At 35.7% G+C, this 23,872-nt stretch overlaps 1 protein-coding gene across 1 annotated transcript; it reads left to right on the plus strand.

Moving 5' to 3' along the window:
• Positions 1-1,729: 1,729 nt before the first annotated feature.
• LOC129888801 (DNA (cytosine-5)-methyltransferase CMT2-like) lies at positions 1,730-22,965 on the plus strand. Its single transcript, XM_055963814.1, has 21 exons — positions 1,730-2,858; positions 5,488-5,522; positions 5,642-5,744; positions 13,508-13,612; positions 13,720-13,839; positions 13,971-14,064; positions 15,005-15,195; positions 15,279-15,344; positions 15,423-15,671; positions 18,284-18,342; positions 18,954-19,020; positions 19,121-19,450; positions 19,671-19,739; positions 19,865-19,951; positions 20,069-20,156; positions 21,266-21,387; positions 21,461-21,562; positions 21,690-21,733; positions 21,838-21,907; positions 21,986-22,089; positions 22,601-22,965. Exons 1-21 carry the CDS (start codon positions 1,836-1,838, stop codon positions 22,767-22,769), a joined length of 3,297 nt encoding a protein of 1,098 aa, XP_055819789.1. The 5' UTR covers positions 1,730-1,835; the 3' UTR covers positions 22,770-22,965.
• The last annotated feature ends 907 nt before the right edge of the window (positions 22,966-23,872 follow it).

The raw sequence follows: 23,872 nt of genomic DNA on the forward strand, positions 1-23,872 counted from the left end.
CAACTTAAAGCCCCTTTTTAGCTTTTGAACGTGTTTGCCTAATGTTAACTTTAATCCATAAAGTTCCTACAGTCAGTCAAAAATAAAAAGTTAGGATTCCTATTTTTTTTTCTAAGTGCTTAAAGTCATTTTCTTTGACCATGGAAATTACTTTTATATCCCTTATATTTTAACTAAATTTCCAAACTACCCTTTTTATTCTTTTAACTTTAAAATTCACATCATTTTCCTCATTTAAGCACCTTTATCCAAACACCAACTGCTTATTTATAAAAATAACTTGCAGCACTTCAAAATTTTAAAAGCACTTCATATATGAAAGTTATTTTTTAAGCTCATCCAAACGGGTTCTATAACTCATATTCAATTTTACTTTTTTTTTTATTAAATTATAGTTCGATCAATAAATATTGTATTTTCTTTAAAATAGCCTTGTGATATTGTATTATGTTTTTGTATGAACTTTTACTTATTAGTTGGTAAGATTGCATAAAGGAAATACATAATTTTGATAATTTTTACAATTTATAATTTTTTTTATGTTTATGAGCAAAAAATACAACTTAAAAATTTAATTTACATGTTTAAACAAAATTTCAAATTTATTTAATATAATTTCATATCATAATTTCATCTCCCATGAAAGTGAACAGAGGAACTATCTTTTTGGCCCCACTTTCTTTTTTAAAAAAAATAAAGAAAATAAAAAAATGGAGCCATAATTTGATTTTCGAAATTTTTTGAAAGCAAAAGTAGACTAGATTTGATAATTCAGTTTCAGTCAGAATACAGACTAAAAATTGAATTTTGAAGTAAATTTTCTCACAAGTCACAACAAATATTTACATTACACGTGAGATTTTTTGCTGACACTAACTGCCTTTTTCCACTTTTCCACTTGCACGCTTTTCTAGGGAGAGCGTCTTGTTTTTTTATTTTTTATTATGTTTTTTAAAATTTTTTTTTTCTTTTTTGGAGGGTTAAAATTGTTTTACATTAAGTTAAAAGTAATTATGTTTTGCTCACATTTATATCATCCAATTTTGGATGTGCACGGATGTCCATAAGTAGATAATTGATTTATATAAAATTGAATAAATAAATATATGCATTCTATTGGATATATATAAATCTGTTCGAGTATATCTCACTCACATTAGCATGTAGGACGCCACGTGTAATTATTTGTTCAATTTTATATAAATTTATGTATCTAATTATACGCACTTATAATTGAAGAACATAAGTATCAGTTGAATCAAATTAAATATTACGTTAATATATTATGTCTTAAAGTTAATCCAAACATATATAACAACTTTTAAAGTCTTAAACCAAGTCGATCAACACATATGTGCATTAAGCCCTCATTGCCATAACACTAAACTAAACCATTAGGCTCTACGCAAATATGACTAGATCAAAATCATTAACCAATGTCCAACACATTTAACATAGCGCAATTTGAGTGATACAAATATTTATGCCATAAAAAGTTGCAAATTTGCATTACTCCTAATTAGGCCTGAGCATAAATCACCGAAAATCGAATCAAATAAGTAAAAATTTATCGTATCTAATGAAATTTTGAAACTTCTATATTTGATATCTATTTTCAGGTTTTATCTACAAAGTACAAATACCATATATCGAAATCTAACTACGAAGATACCAAATGAAATATCTATTATTACCCTAAAAATCTGACATATTTACCATTATACCCTTTTATTAACTAAAATTCCATATTTAGATTATTACCTCCATTTTGACCAATCCTCTCCTCTGTTTTCTTCTGTAAAACAAGTCCTTTTCTTGGCAATTTCCAAATAAATATGGCAACAGAGTTCAACAATTCTTCAAGATTCTCTACAAATTTAACTCCGTCACCTCAAAAAACCAAACCCATTTCATCTCCATCATCAAATCCAGATGCATTAGCTCTGTCTTTCCCTCAAAACGAAGAGCCAGTTCCATTGATAGTCTGTTACCCATTAAAAAGGAGATCTTCTAGATTCACTACCAACAAGTTCAGTACTAGTGCTATTACTGCTACAGAATTCATGAAGAAAAAAAATCGGAAGTGCATTTCTCCTGAAAATGAACTTTTTCTTCTTCCTTCTCCTGCATTGGCCGGAAAAAAAAATCCGGCGGAAGGTACGAGGAGGTCGCCGAGATTGTCGTCACTGTCAGCTAAGACGACGACGACGACGGAGGAAGAGGTTGAGGGTAAGGGGAAAAATGTAATTTCGAGGAAATCAAAGGGTATAGATCAAGTGGAATTATCGAGGAAACGGAAGAATGAATTGATTGGTTCAAAAATGGATGAAAAAACTCGAAAAAAATCTCCGAGGTTCGATTCCGATTCTAATGGAGCTAAATTAGAACAATTGGCATTGCCGGAGGATAGCGCGTGTACCGCATTGCCGGAGGAGAGCGTGTGGGATACACGCGCCGCCGGTGGAAGAACGGGTACGAAGAGGGAATTGCTGGCTTTGCTTATGCCGGAGGGTAAGAACAGCAAACGAGCTACCAGGGGAAGTTATTCAGTAAATGTAAGGCAAGATTCCCGAGGATATCGGAGGAAAGATTTATTTTTTCCTACATCGCCGGGAACATCGGAGAAAATGTCGGCGGCTGGGAGTAATTCGGTGGGAGAAAAGAGTTTAAGATCAAGAAAAATACAAGGGATTGTTAATTATGAGAGTGTTAGTAAAGGGTCAGAAATGAAAAGGAAGAATTCATCAGATTCATCAGAGAAAAGTGAAAGGAAACAGAAGAGTAATGCATGTTTTATTGGGGAGCCAATTGATACAGAGGAAGCTCAAGAGAAATGGCGATGGCGGTACGAGTTGAAGGTTGGTAATTTGATACATATTGTCTTATTATATTTCATTTGGGAAAACGGAAAGAAATCTTAGTAGCTCAGTTGTTGTTTGGGTAGAGTTAGATTCCCCACCTCGTAATCCCCTCCACCATTTCTCCCTCCCCCGCCCCCAATCTAAAAAAAAAGTTATCTTGGAAAGCTTGGGTGCAACTTCAGCTAATCCTTTGAGCAAGCAGCCAACCAGCGCGGATATCGGATATGTCTGTCCTGGATGGCTCAATTGAGTGATGTTTCTGGCTGTTACATCTATAAGCAAAACTATTGAGCATCCAATTGAGGAGAGGAACGGAACAGGAAGAGGAGGGGAGGGAAGAAGAGGAGACTGGGAAGAGTGAAAATCAAACTTAGGTTTGTTTGGAAGACTTGCACCAGTATTATCCTCGGAGCTAGGATTTTGAGTTTATTGGGGGGTCTGAATTAATTATTTATGCAAATTGAGTGGATTTTAAACAAAAATACAAGGTTTTGGTCCAAAGTTACTGCGTTCTAACGAACCCCTAAACTGAACTATAACTCCGCCCCTGTACGTATTTGTCCATATCTTACCCCGTCTTCTGGAGTGGGGATTATTTACCTACAATCCTTCCCGGGTCACTTATAACTCTAGCATCTACCTCCAACCAAACTAATGGGGCCTGACGGAGTGATAAAGTGGAATAAATGTCCAATCGATACCAAGTCAAGACTTTATGTCTAAAGCATAAGCGAAATTGCGCTAAAGGACTCAAACGCTAATTGCTTTAGACACTTGAAAATTTATCCAATTTAGATCATGCTTGCCCTCTCACACAAACTAAATGGTTTAAATGCATATATACAACACAAACCATATCCTTTTATGAAAAAAAAGTACTCTTAAGAGTTTAAGCCTTTACTTGCCTTATAATCGATGCATAAACCTCTCTTGAAATGCCAACTTCTCTTCAAACGACCTCCAATAGCCTCAATCTATCCAAAATAAATAACAGGTTCAAACTAGTCTAGGGAAACTAATCCCCTAATTTATGACACCTCAGGGTCAATGTCAACTCTTGGTCAACTCAAATTGGCCCCTCGGATCAACAGTCTGAAATCTGAAATTGATTACATGGATGCGCTATCCATAAGCGATGGAGTCTAAATCTATAATCAAGTTTCAATCTTGATGTCAAATGATGGGGCAAATCTCAATTTTGCTAAATGTCAAACTTAGGGCTAAATTTCAATATTCTTACATCTCCAAATCATAAATCTAAAGGTGAAAGCATAACTTATTATCACAAACCATCTAAATAATCAATTTTTTATATACCAATATATTAACATTCTTGTTCAAAAGTAAAACATCCTAATAGTATGTGAATAAAAATTGAAACAGTGGCTTCTAATAGCTACTAAACTCTTAAAAAGACTAATAAGCTCATGATTTCCATCATCACTGCTTCGATCATATGTTCGTTCCCTAATCATTACCACCATCATTGAATCATTAAATCCATATCATTTCTTACTACAAAAAAACATATTCAAAAAAACCAATAAAGCAGTTACATGGCTGGAAAATGGATGTGACCATCGTTACAGATGTGTTGATTCTCTTTAAGCTCACACTGCTCCATTTGGACTCTACATTGTTTTTGAGTTCTAGGATGTCATTATCAACAACCACTTAAATTAGGCGAACTAACCACTTAAGTACTTCACTAACTTATACATTATATGATATAAATAATATTTTCAAGAATAATTAAATATACGTACATACTATGAGAATATATTCCGTATATCCGATTCGATATGAAACCCATTAAAATTCATAAGCTATAATTAATGAAGTAACTCTTCTTCTCAAAAAAGAAATGTCGGATCGTTACAGGTAGATATCCTTTTATTTGTATACATAACACTCTAGATATCTATCCTGGCTCTTTTTAGGAAGATATGCATAGAATTTTCGCTGAAAAGTATAAAATTATATATGAATTAAGTAGTTGGCTTTGGGATTTCATAAGCCAAAGAAGTGAATAATAACTTGAACCTTCTATCAGCTCATATAAACTAATTACTTTTATTGGTCATTTAATTGATTATATTGTGCTCAGTGCTTAGCTGGACTATTTTGAATATCTAACCTTCCTTCCCGGAGGTCACGGGTTCAAGCCTTGGAAACAGCCTCTGGCAGAAATGCAAGGTAAGGCTGCGTACAATAGACCCTTGTGGTCGGGCCCTTCCCCGGACCCTGCGCATAGCGGGAGCTTAAGTGCACCGGGCTGCCCTTTTTAACCTTCCTTCCCGGCTCTTTATTGGAATGCGTGCATAGAAATTTTACTGCAATGTATAAGATTATACAGAGCGGAAAAATAGGTGGCTTTAGGATGTCATAAGCCAAAAAATCTGAATAATCACCGGAACCTTCCATCAGCTCCTATAAGCTAACTATTATTTGTTGGCCATTTTTATTGATTACATTGTGTTCTTAGTGGTGATGCTGCATTATGTTAAATATTTGAGCAACATTTAGTTCTGTGTCTGGCATACATGTCATTAAAGTTTACTCATTCTTAATACGTGTAAAAAAAACTTTACTCATTCTGAATATAAATGTATATTGGCAATTGCAGAATCGGAAAACGCAGCGTCAAGGCTGGAAATTAAAGTGAGTGATACCATCTGAACTTGTCGTTTTCGGTGGTAAAAATGTTTCCCTTTTCTAACCTTTTTATAAATTTGTAGCACGTCTTCACTCCTTAAGTTTATGCTTACTTATTATTGTAGTTCTGGTGAAGAAGATGAAATCATATTAAATGTGGAATGCCATTATGCTCAAGCTAAGGTTGCTGGTTTCATTTTCAATATTGGAGATTGTGCATATGTAAAGGTAAGTTATTAACTCTCTCTATATAGCTTCTTCTTCCGTTTATAAGAAATTAGTCTCAACAATTATATTTTGGTTTATGCTTTTTATCAAAACTTATATTTTAGATCAAGGTGGCTAACATGACATCGGTTGAAATTGAAATTGTGGGATCATCTAAAATCTAAAAACTGTTAGAGAAGGAATACTTCTATTTATTTATCATGTATGAGACTATTCTCGTTTTGTGGCTAAGCATTTGAAAATATTGTCGATGAGTGATAGTGAGATTTGTACTGAGAACTTCTGTCTACTTGAAAATTATGTTCAATTGTGTGACTATCTCATCTAAAAGTTATCTAAAGGTAAAACTCATTAAAGGAGAATTTTGTTTCTTCTTTAGGTCTATGAGCAATTGTGGTATTAAACTTGCTAAGTTTGTATTAAACTTATGTCATATGATGAAACTATGTGAAGGAGTGATTAAATGTAAGCGTAGGGACACTGCTAGGATGACTAAGTATCAGTTTTGATTTATGGCCAGTAGATTTTGTAACAGATTATACTAAGAAGATCAATGGAATTTTATCGTGAGAGGAAGAAAGATTGACACATGGTGTTTATTGACCTAGAGAAAGCATGTGATACAGTACCAAGAAAAATCTTTTGGTGGGTGTTGAAGAAAAAGGGAATTCATGTTAAATTATTATAAATATCATAAAAGACGAAGGAGCCATCATTGTTAGTAAGTGACACAACAGAGTTTCTCATAATTGTGGTTTTAGACTAGGGATCAACATTGAGCCCATACTTATTTACCCTTGTTATGGATGAGCTAACCTACACAAATACGAGATGAGGTCCCATGGTTTATGCATTTGCTGACAATATTATGCTAATTGACGAAATTAACTATGCTGTCAACCAAAAGCTTGAACAATGGAGAAACTCTCTTGAGAGCAAGGTTTTCGGATAAGCAGAATAAGACTGAATATATGTGGTAATCTAGGCTGCTCAAAATATTACAGAGAGAATCAAAATAGGATGCTCGAAATAGAGAAGTGCTACCAGGTATTATATAATAGGATGCCTACCAACGTGAAAAGGTAATTTCTATAGAATAGTTATAAGCCCAATATTATATGAGAATGAATGTTCGGCTGCTAAAGTACATCAATTCCAAAAGATGAGTCTCAGGAGATGCAAATATGGTCATACAAGATTAGACAGTATTAAAAATGACCATATTCGCCAGAAGGTGCAAGTAGCAACATTGCGAATAAAGTTAGAGAAGGTCGCTTGAGATGGTTTGATCATGTTCTGCGTCGACCTCCAGATGCACTGTTTCATAGAAGTGTAACCATAATAAGTGAAGGTGTTGAAAGGGAAAAGATTTATACAGGCAATACTAATTAGTTAGGAATTTATTTTAGTCATGCTTTCTAGGATCTTTAAGCCCTTTTAGAGATTCTTATACAAGTAGGAAATATAAAGAACTTCTAGTACATTTCATTTTTCCCCGTAAATGTTGGCATAAGATGAATTTAAATTGAGAGCATGGTTGTTGAGGATTCATATTGCTGAACCTAACGTGTTTAGGACTGAGACGTAGTAGTAGTTGTATTTAGGTCTGCGACAACATTGAAGGTTTCTTTGTAACAACTAGCGGAAACGTGAAAATATAATGAACAAGGAAGAACAACAATATTTAACATGGTTCGGATTAAAATGATCCTACGTCCACCAGAGAACAACTGCCTATATATTAACAAATAAAGGGGAGAGATCCCAAATACAACTAAGAGAATTTCTCTATCAATTCTCTACTCTTCTAATGTATTTTGCAAATGCCTTAGAATATGAGAAGACAAGAGAGAAATGTTTTTGAGGTGTGTTTCAAATGAATCAAGAGCTACCTATTTATAGGAATAAATTCTTGCTCTTGATGTCATCCATGACATCATATTTTGTCAAGATATCAAAGTTTACCAAACTTTCACCTACCAAGTTTACCAAGCTTTTACCTACCAAGTTGCTACATTAAGACTATCTAGAATCTTGTTAATTTTAACAATTTGTTCATGAACTATTTGACACGAACTTGATATTACCTGTTCTCAAAAAAAATACAAATCACATGAACAAACTGTACAAGTATTTGGAAGGATAATCAATGTCTTTATTACAAAAAATTACTTTAAACAGTTTATAGTAGATGCTTTGGAGTGCTGGGTTGCTGACATGACTAATCTTTAACATGCAATGGAACAACAACAAGAATGCTAATGCCAAGAAGGAGCACAAATGGAGGCTGTCAGAGATGACCTCAAAATCATAGTGTTTGAGTTCCTATTCAGTCAATGGATGTAAAGAGCAATTTGGAATGTCCCACCTCTATTGGTAATACCTGAAAGAAAGGCTCACAAGTGGTTAACTTGAAATATTCTTTAAGCTTGAATAATATGAATTATAGAAAAGTTAAGAAACAACACAACATGAAATATATAAGTTACTACCGTCCATGTATGATCCATACTAGATCTGACTAACTGCACATCCTACTTCCTCCCGTTCTTGACAGCCCAGTGCAAGAACATCGGGCATTCCTATTCCAAAAAGGCAAGTTGCTGATTTCACTTAATCTCTCCTCAGCTCACTCGCTGCCTTAGCGTCAAGTCTGAACCTTCCCTTCGGAAGTTCCTTCGTTTTATTTCAATAGAAGCTAGATTGTCGCCTTCTAGCCTAGAGGACTCTTTGTGGCAAAAGTCTTGCACGTCTTTGTACTATGAGCGGATATACATCATGCTGTGCTTCTAAACGACAACAAATCCTTCTCACTTTTTTCTCTAAGATGTAAAAACCCCTTTATTCATACATTGAATTTCGATATAGTCGGATGGCAACGATCTTGCTTGAGAAGGTAATGAGATTATTCAAAAGGCTTGCAAATATAGCCCGAAACTAGTTGCTACTTCTGAGGTATAGAAAGAGATTGCATTTAATTTTTGTACTTGTGGATGTTTTGGATAAGTAAAAACAATAGACATTAGCAGATAAATTAGTAGGAAATTAAGAAGGATAAGGAGAAATAACTTAATTATCTGTCGTTCTCTTAATTGAATTGTAATTAAACTCGGCCCAATCTTTTACTAAAAGGATTAAGCCGAATTCAACTAAGATTCTATTGCATATATTTTGACTAAGATTTGAAACACAAAATCTAGAAAACTAAATCAAAATTAAAATTAAAATTAAGACTCAAATTTTTCTATTATTGTCTTTTAACCCTTGGAACATACTACAACCCAGGTGGTGAAGAGCCAACATCGAGGTGCCAAACCTTCCTGTAGATTCAAGCTCTTGAGGAAGATCAACCTGCTATCCCTAGAATAAATCGCGTTCTCGAAGGCACCCCTCTCTTTCAAGAGGATTCACTGCATGTTAAGCCCTAGTAAGGTTCTTTGCTTTGCATTGAATTAAACCACATGCTCCACTTGTGTGGTTCCCCATCAACAACTACATATCAATCCTTTTTCGGTTTACACCCATTATCTCAATTTTTGGATCGTATAAATCCATTGACCCAAATAGTTCATGGAGAAAATTAAGTTATTTGGACCCTGGAGGACTGATAGGTCGCACTGCTAGTTTTCAGATATGAGATATCCATCCTAGTCACTATGGACATATTTTCCCAATTGACACATATGAAGGAATCAATGTTTGACTTATTGGATCCTTAGCAATTCATGCGAGGATTGGTCTGCTATCGATTGAGGATTGGCCAAGGGACCCTTTTTTCTTTTATAAGGGTAGAGATTGTAGTTGGGTACAAATACGCCGATAAAAGACGAGTAGGCGAGCATGCGGGTTGTACCTGTCAACTTTGAGTTGTCAAGTGCTGATTGGCCGAGGGAACTTTCATCATGTAGCTGGGTACAAATAAGCCAATTGAAGATGAGTAGGCAGGGCATTAGGCTTGTGCCAGTGGGGTACGTAAATGAGGACTGATCATATGGTTTTGTACTGGTAAGAAAGGATGCGGGGGGCTTGTCTTATAATAAGATGTGCGCTATATTATTGTGTGCTATTCCTTAAGGAGTGATTCGGGACTAAGCCACATGCCGATTCCCACCGAAAGAAGGGAGCCTCGAGTACTCAAATGTGTACGAGGAAAAGACAATTATTCAACGCCCTAAAATCTAGTGGATGGAGTTCGATATTCATGAAAAGCCAGGTTTAAACCATGTTATAGAACCAAGACAACCTAATAAAAATAGGGTTTCAAGTAATATAATAAGAAAGAGAAAGGGCTTCCAATGTCTATAAATAGAAGCCGCTATCTCTATTTGGCAAAAAAGGGAGATATGGATCCAACTACCACTGGAAGACTTTCTTAAATTAATCTAGTAATTCTAAATATTGAAAATGCAAAGCACGAATGACAACAAACTCTACATGTCTTTTTGGAACACGTGCTTGCTGTTCTTCCGAAGCTGGTGGAACAACACATTCAATAGCTCTTAAACCAAATTAAAACTTTGAAGAAGAGGGGAGGAACCCTTCCCGATAACGGGAAGATATTATTGTCAGGGTGCCCCCGCGTACCGGTGGCAGAAACAACTAAGAGTGAGTCGACTCTTTAGAGTTTAAGAAGGTTTACATAAGTGTTTGTAGTCACTTTCTAATGTGTTTTTATTTTTTTGTGTTCTTTTTCTTTGTTTAGTGGAGATCTACTCTGATGTCTACTGGAGATAGACTCCTATCTATGGTAACTATTTTTGTTGGTTTTATTTATTATGTTTGCATATATGACAAAAATCCTAGTTGAAAATGTTGACTACTTATGCTAATATAATTACTAAGCTAGCATACCCAAAACCTCTATCTTTGTTTGGTTTTATTTATTATGTTTGCACGTAGGCATTGGTGCCACCTCTGTCCCAGAGAAAGTATCTACCCATTCGGGAAGAAGGCAGGACTAGAACAGAAAGTATATGACTATAATGTGGGTTTAGGGTATGCTAGCTATCTCACTATTGGTAATGGAAGGGATTTCTGAAGTCTTTCTCTCATATTGGAAGCTCTCTCCTCATTCGTGCGTTATAGCGACTCTCTCTTGCTTTTACTTAGCTGTTTGCTCCAGCCTTTGTATCTACTATGAGTGAATCTACTCTAGGGTGAAAGAATCACTGCGATTGCCTTTGACCATACCTTTACCTATGCCTATATGAATATCTAAAAGTTGCAGATCCAAAGTAAGTCAACGTGGGAAAAAGATCTCGATGGCTATAGACTTGAATGGTTGGAGTGTGCAGGATCAATCTAGAAACTTTCTTCCTTTATATTTAAATAAGAAATCCTTTTGGTTGGTCGAAGCTAGAAAACGGTTGGACGAACTTCTATTTTGCATGGGGGAGTAAGATGAGCTAGGTGTTTTTACTCAACTCATGAAGGTTCATTTCTAGTTAGCAAGGATAAGGAAGCAAAGGTGGAGTATGTCTGTCCTTACGTTTGACTATCTCCACTATAGAAAGAAAAAAAGTAAAGAACTACATTTTCAACATATTTATACGAATAAGTCTTTATTATTATACTAGCATAAGTAGTCAACATTTTCAACTAGGATTTTTGCCATACATGCAAACATAATAAATAAAGTCAAGCAAAGATAGTTAGCATAGATAAGAGCCTATCTCTCGTAGGCATTAGAGTAGATCTCCACTAAACAAAGAAAAAGAATACCAAAAAATAAAAACACATTACAAAGCGTCTGCAAACACTTATTTAAACCTTCTTAAACTCCAAAGAGTCGACTGACTTTTAGTTGTTTCCACCGCTGATGCGGGAGGCCATCCTGACAATAATATCTTCCCATTCTTGGGAAAGGGTACTCCCCTCTTCTTCCAAAGTTTTAATTTGGTTTAAGAGTTATTGAATGCGTTGTTCCACCAGCTCTGGAAAAATAGTAGGCACGTGTTCCAAAAAGGCATGCAGAGTTTGTTGTCGTTCGCGCATTGCATTTTTAGTATTTAGAATTATTTGAGTAAGTCTTTCAGTAGTAGTTGGATCCATATCTCCCTTTGCTTTGCCAAATAGAGAAAATGACTTCTATTTATAGATGTTGGAAGCCTTTTCTCATTTATTATTTTATTTGTAACCCTATTTTTATTAGTATCTTGGTTTCATAGCATGGTTTAAACATGTTCTTACATGAATATGGAACCCCATCCACTAGATTTTAGTGTGCTGAGAACCGCTACTAAACGAGAGCGAGTGAAGTGAGTAAGCACGGAACGAGCTAAATAGAAGTTGTAGCAACTAGCTACTAAGGAATGACTGTGTTGAAGTTTTAAACGTAAAGCTCGTACTTTCAATTTCATGATTGTATTCCAGACTGAGAACAACGTCCTTATGCACCCATTTCACATCTTAGGCCTAGCTGGTGTAAAAGGCGCCCCCCTATTTAGTGCTATGCATGATTCCTTGGTAACTTCTAGTTTGATCAGGGAAATCACATAAATGAATCTGCTAATGAAGGTTACCGATTCGGGCAAGAGGAAGAAACTTAGAATGTCGTAGCCGCTCATGCTTATTTTGGGCGATTGATCTTTCAATTTGCTATTTTTAACAACTCTCGTTCGTACACATTTTCTCTTTGTTTTCCGTGCCTCTAGTGAGTTAGAGATAGAGTTCGAAAAGGTCAAATCTTTAATGATTCTATCATCTATGCTTGAGTTGCGAAAACTGGATAGGTATCCTCCATCTGAATTGAATTCCCCTTTCTAGTAGCTCTAGAATATTAGGATATTCTATACGGGGTTTTGCTTCTGGCGGCAACATGCTTGGTCCCGCTTATGGGGTCAAATCAATACGTTCTAAGAAGAAAGATTGGAATATCAATCTCATCGAGATCATCGATCTCATACCAAATGCCATCAATAGAATCACTTTTTCGAGAAAATACGAAAGATTCTTTTCTTTCAACCCCAATTTATATTTTGACCAAAAGCAAAACCTTTCTTTGAATTTTTAGTCATTCTATTTATTTAGGGAATAGGTGATGATCTGAGGATTCTTACTCAGGGAATTCTTTATTTGATTTAGGTTAGGTTTTTTTATTGAATCATAACCACTATTTTTGCCAATGGTCTATGGAACATGCTTATCTTCAGCAATTTGTACCAAATAGGCATCACATTGGATTGTACACAAGTTTCAGTCTTGTAGCTACTGAAATTTGTAGGGAAGAGCTAAATGGAAAGTGCTACTGATCTTTTTGTGTATTTTAATGTAATAGTCAGTGAAAATGCACAACAGTAAACTTAGGTGCATAAGCAAAACATACATGACTTGGGATCTATACTATTTTCGAGTGTTTCCTCATTTGAAGTTCATACTCTGGAAGTTCTTGCTGCTGCTCATAATGTGATTTTGTCGCTGACTAATTCAACTTATCCGATCCTCTCTTTTTATAATACAAAAGGATTCATGCAACATAGTTAGAATGAGAAGTTGGATATGAGCAGATATAACTTGGTATTATTATGCTCCGTGATGTTAAATTTGATCAAACAACCTGATGTATGAACTCAAATCGTTTCTTCAATGTGGATCTATCTCCAATACGTCTCACAGGGCAATTAGGGTCAGGTTTTAAAGTTTTCGTCTAAGAAAAAAATTATTTTCATAACTGATGCAAAACATGAAATTTCGTTGCCAGCTATGTGACCTTTATGAATCACTCATCTGGCTATGTCTTGAAAAATGTTGAGCACTTCCTTTAGGGTGAAGGCAAGAAAAAACATATCGGCAGGATCTTGGAGTTTTTCAAGACAACAGAGGGGGAAGATTATTTTAGGGTACAATGGTTCTTCAGAGCTGAAGATACGGTTTGTACTATTGCTAGAGTGTTTTTTTTTTCACTTTGTATTGTGTACTTTGAAGCCCCTTTTTCTAATTTATTCATTTGGATATTCTGTCTACAATATATTTGCAGGTGTTGAAAGGTGCTGCTTCTTTCCATGACCCAAAGCGCATATTTTATTCTACTTTAGAGAATGATAATTTGCTAGACTGCATAGTTTCCAAAGTCAATGTGGTAGAATTACCAACCAGGGTATGCTCCATCTTGATATTCTTTTCAAATGTTGTTAAAATTGCTTGTGATTACTCTTGTTTGTTCCATTGTTCACTATATTGATTTACTGTGCTCTTACTGTTTCTTCTGCAATTTTGTTACCTCTGCAGCGTGATTTAAATAAAAAGGATGTTCCACCTGCTCACTTTTATTACGACATGGAATACTGTGTTGATTATTCCACATTCCGTACGTTGCACAATGGTAAGTTATATTGTTACAGATAATCTTGTAACGGCCCTGTGTGTTCAAACAACGTAGTTTCTGGAGAAAACACCTGATGACATATACTTCTGTAGTAACTCTTATTAAAATAGGCAGCATACAATGCTCAAGACTTCTATTTCCAGTTGTTCAGGAACATGACCGTTCTATCCATTATTTTGCTTTTAAACTTACGCTTTCATAAGAAAATTTCTATTGACATGGATCTATTTATACTTTAATTTATTGGTTAAGGATGAGACGTGAGCTGCATAAATGCCATTTGTTTCTGACATAATGAGTAAGAACAAGTTCTATGAGAAAGAGAGAATCGTATCTTAGATTTACAAAGAACATATTCAGTCAGAACAAGTCAGATTGAGACGTTGTGTGTATTTGGGCTTATTTAGAGACGACATAAAAATATCTGCTATAGTTGATCCAGAGAATGGATGGCATTAGTTGATGCCATGTGGTGGCTAGTTAAATTGGGCAGACTCTCTACAATTTAAGGAGTTACTGTCATTGCAAGTTGCTACTCTTGTGCAAAAGGAGCATTTCAAAGTGTCCATGATTGTCAAGTTTTTCTTTCTTATGATATTTGAGTTGTATCTTGAACATGAAGTTGTCTTTTGTGGCTTATCATGTTACCAATTTCAAGAAAAATAGTTACCTTTTGTAGCTTACTTGTAGGTGACATAAGAAATTTCAAACATCCTATTTTCCACATGTATCTATGGCTGGTAATCTATATTTTCCACTAAAACAAGTCCAAATTTTGTAGTTTTCATTGCCGTTCATATGGGTACCATGTTGTTATCATTAATGGACTTCTTGTAGCAGTTTGTTACATGAAGCTTGTAATGGTACCTAATCTGATTCTACATTTTCTGTACCAATATTTGTTAATACTTCACTTTATCTTTTTTGGCCTATTCAGTCAAAAGTTCCGTTTCCCCTTCGCTAGTTGATGCGTCATATAAGCCTATCACGACATATCCTCTGGAGGTATCACCAAGTTGTGAACCTATGAAAGTGGAGTTGTCATTATTGGATCTATACGCTGGTTGTGGCGGCATGTCAATGGGATTGTGCCTTGGTACCAAACTCTCTGGTCTTAATCTTGTGACGGTAATTTTATAAAAATCCTATTCATGTCTAGTTATCTTTTTAAGTTATGCGTCTAAAATTTCATTTGTTTCTTCTTCTTCTAGAAATGGGCAGTTGATTTTAATAGATCTGCCTGTGATAGCCTGAAACTGAATCATCCTCAGACACATGTAAGCTTTTATTTTTGTGGAAGGCATGATATATTCTATCGGTGTGTAATATTCAATCATAGTTAACATTTTTCTTAGGTTAGGAATGAAGGTGTTGAGGATTTTCTGGAGCTACTGAAAAGATGGGAGAAGCTAATTGAGTCGTACGGCTGTAGTGATATCAAAACTAGCTCAAATGGTGAGCTAGACGATAGAGATGAAGGTGAAAACAATGATGATTCCCAGGCTGGTTCCAATGCATCTTCTGGAGAATATGAGGTATTAAGATTAGTTGACATATGTTACGGGGATCCCAACAACGAAGGAAAATCTGGACTTCATTTTAAGGTATAAGCTTTTCTTTCATATTATGTTGGTTGTCCTAGTTTAATGCACTAATAATTAAATCCTAGAGTTAAAAACCATGAGTTGCTTAAAGAGAAATGAACCCAAATTGATGAATAAAGGTTACATTTTGACAAAATTGAACTCTTTAGGTTTTGCGGATCAACGTTCACTACTGACCTAACAAACTGGGCAAAAGTGGTGCAGTAAATGCACTGCATTTTTTTATTCATAATGTCACCCATGTATTTGTATTTTTCAGAATATTTTCTCACCTATCTTGTACGAACATGTATTAAGTTCCTAGTAATACAAATTTAGTTCTCTACTTCTCTTCCATCACTTAAGATTTTCATTATGGTACAAAATCCATTTGTTCTCTCTACTAATTTAAAGTCGCTACTCCCTACAGGCAGCCTTGTCCGGTTAAAGTTTCATTTCTTTTGTTTTTCTAGTTTCACTTTTCCAGCCATTATCCTGCCTAAATGTTTATTCTAGCCAAACATTTAGTCTGGACAAAATTTTTTATGTTCAAAATTATACTCCTTACCAGAGTAAATCTGACATGGTTCGTCCTTCACATCTTGTAAGCTGAGTATCATAACTTGTAAGAGAAAGAACATTTGCATGTGCAAGCTAGTGCCACAAAAAGGGGTCAAGGATGTACTGGTTAAGAACACGTTTCCAAGCATCCTTATTACATCTCTTGTGCCTTGATTGACTTCATTACCACACTATATAACTTGTGATGGTTACTGTGCTTTTTGGTTCTAACTGCGTCAGTCTTAACTTTTTGTTGGGTCTACATAAATAAAAGTTACTCTTTTTACCATTTAAAAACTATTAATTATCTCTTGTGCATGCACGTTCTGTGAAAAAACGGAAGGGCTTTCAATGAAATTTTTTGTAGGATACAATTTAAAGGAAAAATATAGAATCCTAGTTTATTGGGAGGTGGTCACCTCCCCAATAAAGTGTGGATGCTCAAAGTGAAAGATCTGAGAGTCAATAAAGCACTCTTAGGAAAGTAGCTTTGGAGGTTTGGCAGGTAGTTAAATATAGAATTTGTGGAGGACAGTGGTCGGAAACAAGTACGGTAAACAGGTTGGGGATGGAGATCCGGAAGTATTACATTATCTTATAGATTTTGACCTAGGAGAAATATGTTTAAGGAATATGAAGAGTTAAGTGGCAATATCATGTTAGAAGTTAGGGACAGATATAGAATCAATTTCTGGAAGGACAAGTGATGTAGCAATTACACATCAAGAGTTACTCTCTCGGCTATCTACAACATATTGTGCTAGAAGAATATAACAATCCATCAAAAACCATGGGCCCAATCTATCTAATCTCACCTAAAATTCACTCTTCTTTCCTTCTAAAAAAAAGAGAAGAACTTCACTCTTCTTATGTAAATTTGCCATAGGGAATTTCGAAAATGTTGAGAAGCTGATGTGGACTCAAATTCTGTCGGACTACAAGGTTGTAAACTTTTAATTTGTTTTGGAGGACTTAAAAAAATGGCACATGGACTCTTAAGTTCTAGGAATGTGAGTCGGGGTTTGACCCAAGCAGTGTGGAACGCGTTCTGATGGACTTATCAAGAGAATCTTGAAGTTTGTACTCTGAAACGAAGAGGCAGGTTGATCAAAAAGGTTAGAAAGCTGCCCCCAGTTTTGCCACAGCTTTGAATTTTACATAAAATATTGGAAAAGTTAGCTAGGATGAAGATATGCAGGAGAGTATGGTTGATACCAAAGTACCAAAAAAGAGTTTTTCTTTTTACCTGGTGCATGGTGAAGGTTTCTATCTTAAGTTCTTAACGACAGACAAACTGAGGAAGAGGAAGAGGAAGAGAAAGAGAGCTGCAGTAAATCTGGTGTTGCTTGTGCAAGGGGTGGAGATCAGATGCAGATCCTATTCTTCTGCATTGCAGGTACACATCTCAGCATCTATGTTGCTCAGACTCTTTTTAAAATGTCACTGGGTGCTTATCGGATTCGTCAAAAGTAGTGCATTTTTGGAGAATCCGACACGGGTACGACTGCATTTTTGGAGAGTCCGAGCAACATAGCTCAGCATTGGAATCTGGCTATCTCCTCGTTTTTGTTGGACATGAGGTGAATTAACTAGGAGAAGAGTGCAGTTGAAAATAATACTATCTGCTTTTTTTTGGCAAATATGGAGTGAAAGGAACAACAAACTTCTCCATAGCGAAGGAGATTAGATGTATTAAGAAGTCCTTTTCCGTTTCATTTATTTTTGGTGTAAAAAGAGGACACCAATATCTTTGGGATGACCTATTTGTTACATGTGGTTGGGCCACTCATTCACTTATACAAAATTTGGCACCACCTTGGTGTATCATCAATGAAACAAATTGATTTATCCGAACAACCAAAAGCCATCGCTAGAAGTTTCCATAGTGGAAGTATGTTAATGTGGTGAAGTGATTTCGTCAGAAGTTATGAGATTTAACTGTTGGAGAAGTGACGTTTAATTCTTGATTTTGTGTATTGTTTATGTTTTGACGGCTTTATTTTACAAACTTGATTCTTGATCTTAGTTTTGATATTGGGGATGATGCTTTCTTCTTGTCGGTACTCTTATAGGTGCGATGGAAAGGTTATAGTCCAAATGAAGATACTTGGGAGCCAATTGAGAACTTAGAGTAAGTATTTGCTAAATGCTGCTCCTTCCGTCTTTTAATAGTATCTTTCAGTTTTGGTTGCTCAAAAAATTTTATTAGCTAAAATTAGAAGCACTATTTCTCTTTCTGAATATCAAGGTTCTTAACACTCTCCTTTATCATATTTGGTTTTCGAAGAATCTTACAAGTACCATTAGCTTTTGAAAGATAACAAGCAGACAAGTTGATTTTCACACTGATGTTCACAAAATGTTGGAAACCATGAAAAATTAGTTAATTTTTGAAACGAGATGGTTCAGTGGATAAAAGTGCCAGAAATTACGTTACCTTCTTTAGCCCTTCCTTGGAGGGCCACTTGCTGGCGAATCATCTTGTTTAGAGCAAGCAGGAAGTGTAATTCTTGACATTAAAGAACTTAAAGGATTTCTGATTTTACGAAACTAATTCTAGGTATTGACATAATGCAATATACCTGTGGAATTTTGACAACAGCATGTTTTGAGTGTCAACTAGCTATGGTTGCGAATACTGAAAAAGAAGGAGTTTTTCTGAGATTGGGAAAATTCAGAAGATCTTAACATTGTATTTTCATCACATCCTCAATTACATTTGCAATAATTATTTTGTCTCAGAAATTGCGGAGACAGCATAAAAGATTTTGTTCGAAGGGGGCAACAATTGAAAATTCTGCCTCTACCTGTAAGTTACTTCTCCCCATTGCATTTGCAATGATTATCACTAAATGACATTGGAATCATCATCCCTGTTTAATTCCGGTCCTGACTAATTATGTTTGCAGGGTGATGTTGATATGATATGTGGGGGTCCTCCTTGCCAGGGCATCAGTGGATATAATCGCCACAGAAATGTTGATGACCCATTATCTGATGAGAAAAATCGTCAAATTATTATCTTTATGGATGTTGTGGAATTCCTACGGCCTAAATATGTGTTGATGGAAAATGTTGCTGACATATTGAGGTTTGATAAAGCATCTCTTGGAAGATATGCTTTAAGTCGTTTGGTACATATGAGATACCAAGCAAGACTTGGAACTATGGCAGCTGGTTGTTATGGTCTCCCCCAATTTCGATTGCGAGTTTTCTTTTGGGGTGCACTTCCAAGTGAGGTGAGTATATTCACTAAACGTTAAAAAAGGATTGGTGTGTTGCCTATTATTATCAGAGTTACTGAATAGGAGGAACGTTATTTCTTCTCTAAAAGAATATTAAAGATCTTAAAATGGATGTGGTAGAAAAATTTCAATTCACGCTGATATTGCGGGGCATACTTGGTGATTATATCTTTGTGATGTCCAATTAATCTCAATCATTCCCTCTTTTGTTCAGAGGTTGCCCCCATTTCCACTTCCTTCGCATGACGTGATTGTCAAATATTGGCCCTCACCTGAATTTGAGGTACCCTTTTACATTTACACTGCCTTTACTACCTGAGAACTTGTGACATTCTTTCTATTTTCTCTAAGTTATAGGCTTTCTATACTGCTGGTCTGCATTTATTACAGTTAATTTTCTTCTTGCAGCGGAATACTGTTGCTTATGAGGAAGGACAACCACGTGACCTTGAGGAAGCTCTTGTTCTTCGTGATGCTATATCTGATATGCCAGCTGTATGATTGTTGTTTTTATTAAAGACCCTTTTTCAATTTTGGTATATGTTATGTGTTTATTTAAAAATTATTAAAAATTATTTTTTTGGACGGAATAATTGATATGCTTTTTTATAGGTGACATGGCATGAAACTCGTGAAGAAATGCCATATGAGATGCCCCCCGAAACCGAGTTTCAGAAATACATAAGATTATCTAAACATGGTACTTTCTCTCTGCACACTAATTCTAAAGACTTTTTTTGTTGGACTACGGCTCTTTTCTCTTGTTATATCTGTTTGTATTAATTTGTAATCAAAAGCTGCATTTGCCAATCTTGGGATTTGTTCTGAAAGTTCGAGAAACATAGAGTGATAAGTGGTTATTAGTCTTTGGTAAAGAGAAACTGTTCTTATCAATGTAACAAGACAGAGAGGATTTTCGTTTAACAAATTTACTGCATTTCCAGATCAGTACAAATTTGCATGCATTGGTAAAAATCAAACCTTGCCACTTAATATATCAAAGTCTTTTCTCGGGAATTAACAAAACTTTTTTTTTGGGATAACCTTAGTGTACGGGCCAGCTTGCGCACAACTCGACTAATTACATGAGTATGCTATCTTCCACTAGCACAAGTACCATGTAACTCTATCCACCGAAGCTTGGACAGATGAGAAAAAATTACCTAGTGTTTTTGCCTCCGCCGAAATTTGAACCTAATGGTTCTCAATCCATTTCGTTGACCACTAGGCCATATACCCTTGGGTGCGGGAATTAACAAAACTTAATGAGACTAAATGAGAACTGAGAAGCAAGAAGAATCCTGTACAAGAAATCTATTGTTCAACCATAAGGGACTCTGTAACTTGCTTGCCGCTAACTAGAATGGATGTAGTTCTTCATATTACTTAGTGTCTAATTTTTTTCTAAGAACTTTGATTTGGTCGCGTTGGCTTCTAAATCAATTTCTTCTTATGTGTTTGTGTGTTTATATTACTCTTTCGTCAAAGACTATCATTTTATACATGTTTGCCATGCCAATTTTCTAGCTTGGCATTGAAAATTAATCAAAGGCTTTCGCATTGTCCTCTATTACTTAACAAAGGAGAGAAATAACCTTGTCATCCCTTTTACGTCTTCTCCTATCTTTCTCCTCACCCTAACCAAAAAATGGGGTAAATTTTGCCTAATGTAAAATAGATCATATATTTTGTACCTCTTTTTTTCTTGTATTTTTGCTATTTAAACACATGAGAAGTGTGCATTTTAAGTTTATGCTAGACTCTATGAGCTGAATGCTTATCCTTAATGATTCCTTCTAATTCCTTCAGAGATAATGAGTTGTTCATCAACTGGAGTTAAGGAAACAAAAGAACCTATTTTGTCTGATCATCGGCCTTGCCAACTAAACGAGGACGATTACTTGCGAGTTTGTCTAGTCCCACATAGAAAGGTCTGACGGCTGTAACATTGCTGAAAATTGAGTTTTGCAGATGTTTTCCCCTTGTAACATATTTCCACTGTAGGGAGCAAATTTCAGGGACCTCCCCGGTGTAATTGTCGGAGGGGATAATGTGGCTCGTCGTGATACTAAAGATCCAAAGGTCCTACCAAATGGAAAGCCCATGGTAGGCAATTTGTTACTGTTGCTCTGTTAAAAAGTACTTGACTTATAATGATGAGTTTTGTATCCTATGATACTTAGACAAATAATGTATCATTCTTGCTAATCGGAATCATTCTTCTGCAATATAGGTTCCTGAGTGTGCCTTCAACTTTGAGCAAGGAAAGTCTAAGAGGTTGGTTATACATGTTTTATTATAAGCTTATCATACTCTGTTCTTGTTTCTCCTTTTAATTGATAATATCCAATAGACAATTAATTCCTTTTTTAAAATTTTAGGCCATTTGGGAGATTGTGGTGGGATGAAACAGTAGCAACATTAGTGACATTTCCTAATCATCGTGCCCAGGTACTTTGTTGTGTTGATCTTACAATCAATTATGCGGTAAGAACTTTAGGCTTTTCTAAGCTTTCGATAGTTTTTCAGGCTATCTTACACCCAGAGCAAGATCGAGTTCTGACCATACGAGAGTATGCAAGATTGCAAGGTTTTCCAGATTTCTATAGGTTTACTGGTACTCTCAAGGAAAGGTATCTCGCTTTCTGATGAAAATAGTTCTAGTAGCTTGTTGATTTTGATCACTAATTAAAGATCTTAAAGACCAGGATTGGGAAAAGGAGAAAATATCTTTGTGATCTTTGATTATAGGGAAAGGGGCAAATATACCCCTCAACTTTGCGATTTAGAGTAAATATACCCCCTCGTTAAAAAAGGGGTGCATATATACCCTCGTTGTTTAACAATGGTGCATATATACCCTTGCAGTAAATGCACTAACCTTAAATTGTGGAGTATTCTTCACATCTGTTTTGAATCTCTTTGAAGTAGTTGAAGCCATTGTCTTCCTCGTACATGTACATCTCGAAAGTTGTAATGATGTTACTGTAGTCACCATTTTAAGAAAACTAGTGATTAATTTCTACTAACACATGTTGATTTGATGCCATTTACATGATCTTACGAGTCAAAACTACTCAAGATATTCCTTGTATCTTCTGCCTTTATAAATTGGTTTACATAGTGTTGTTCACTTTGCTGTAGATATTGCCAAGTTGGGAATGCTGTAGCAGTTCCTGTTGGGCGAGCGCTTGGGTACGCTCTTGGACTTGCCTATCAGAGGCTAGCTGGAAATGAGCCTCTTATTAAATTGCCACCAAATTTCTCATTCTTAACGCCTCCAATTGATGACATTGTTGTCTTGCAAAATTGAGAGCAAATTCATCATTTTTTTTTCTCTATTGGCGATTTTGGAGCTACTGTTGATCATTATCAGATTATTCCATTTTTTAGGATGAATTGTCATTGAACAGAACAGATACACAGTTGATTAACTTATTGATCAATGAACTGGCATTCCTTTGATGTGAACCTGTTTTCATACATTTATAAATGTTCCTTTCTGAACAGCTTGTTTTTGGAGTTTGCAGTATTAGTTTATTGGCATAATATGTGTATATGTACTCAAATTTGGCTTCAACTGACAAGTAAATATTCTAACTTTGAGACTGCATGTCTACACTTCATTCTCTATTAAATGAAAGGCTTAATACATAATTGAACATTACTACTAGCACAAGGTTTCAAACATGCCCTCCCCCTCCCTACTGCCCTAGATTTTTGGTCTAATTGTAAGAGTGCAACTTATGATGTGTAGGTTAGACGTAAGTCATGAGTTCAAAGCTCAAGCCTTGCTGCAAACAAAAAATAGGTATTAAGTCAAGAAGAGCCATTGACCCTCAGGAATTCCTCGATTATTGTTAAGTCCACTCCGGACTTAGATTTATCTCAACCAAAGTGTACAAATATCCGATTTGGGACCATCATTTAAGCCATATCCACAGTGGGCGAAAAATTGCAAGTTTACCCACTTCAAAACAACACAAACATGCGGTATCTAAAGTCTAATAAGTGGAGACTCTTATAGTATGGAAAAAGAAAAGGTCCGCTGATAGAGGCTGGGTGAGGAGGCAATACTTGTTATTAGGTTAGATAGAGGTTAACTAGTTACGTTCAAATAGGGTATCCTAGTGTTGTGAAAGGCGATCGCCTCGTCGCCAATGGCGAGAGGCGAGGCGACCTTTCATCGCCTATTAGCTTTGTGGCAAGGCGATCTTCAAAAGGCGACGCCATGGCAATAATGGCGACAAAGGCGAGAGGCGACAAAGGCAAGAAAGGCGTCACCTTTTGTATTTTCTTAACAATAGGCGACCGTTTTGAAAGTTAAAAGGTAATTTTAGGGTTTTCTTTCCAAATTTGCACAGTTGCACTCTTAGATTGTGAATGAGACTCCAACCAATCGACTCGACTCGAGTT

Source organism: Solanum dulcamara, chromosome 5 (assembly GCF_947179165.1).
Source record: "Solanum dulcamara chromosome 5, daSolDulc1.2, whole genome shotgun sequence".
Classification (NCBI taxonomy): domain Eukaryota; kingdom Viridiplantae; phylum Streptophyta; class Magnoliopsida; order Solanales; family Solanaceae; genus Solanum; species Solanum dulcamara.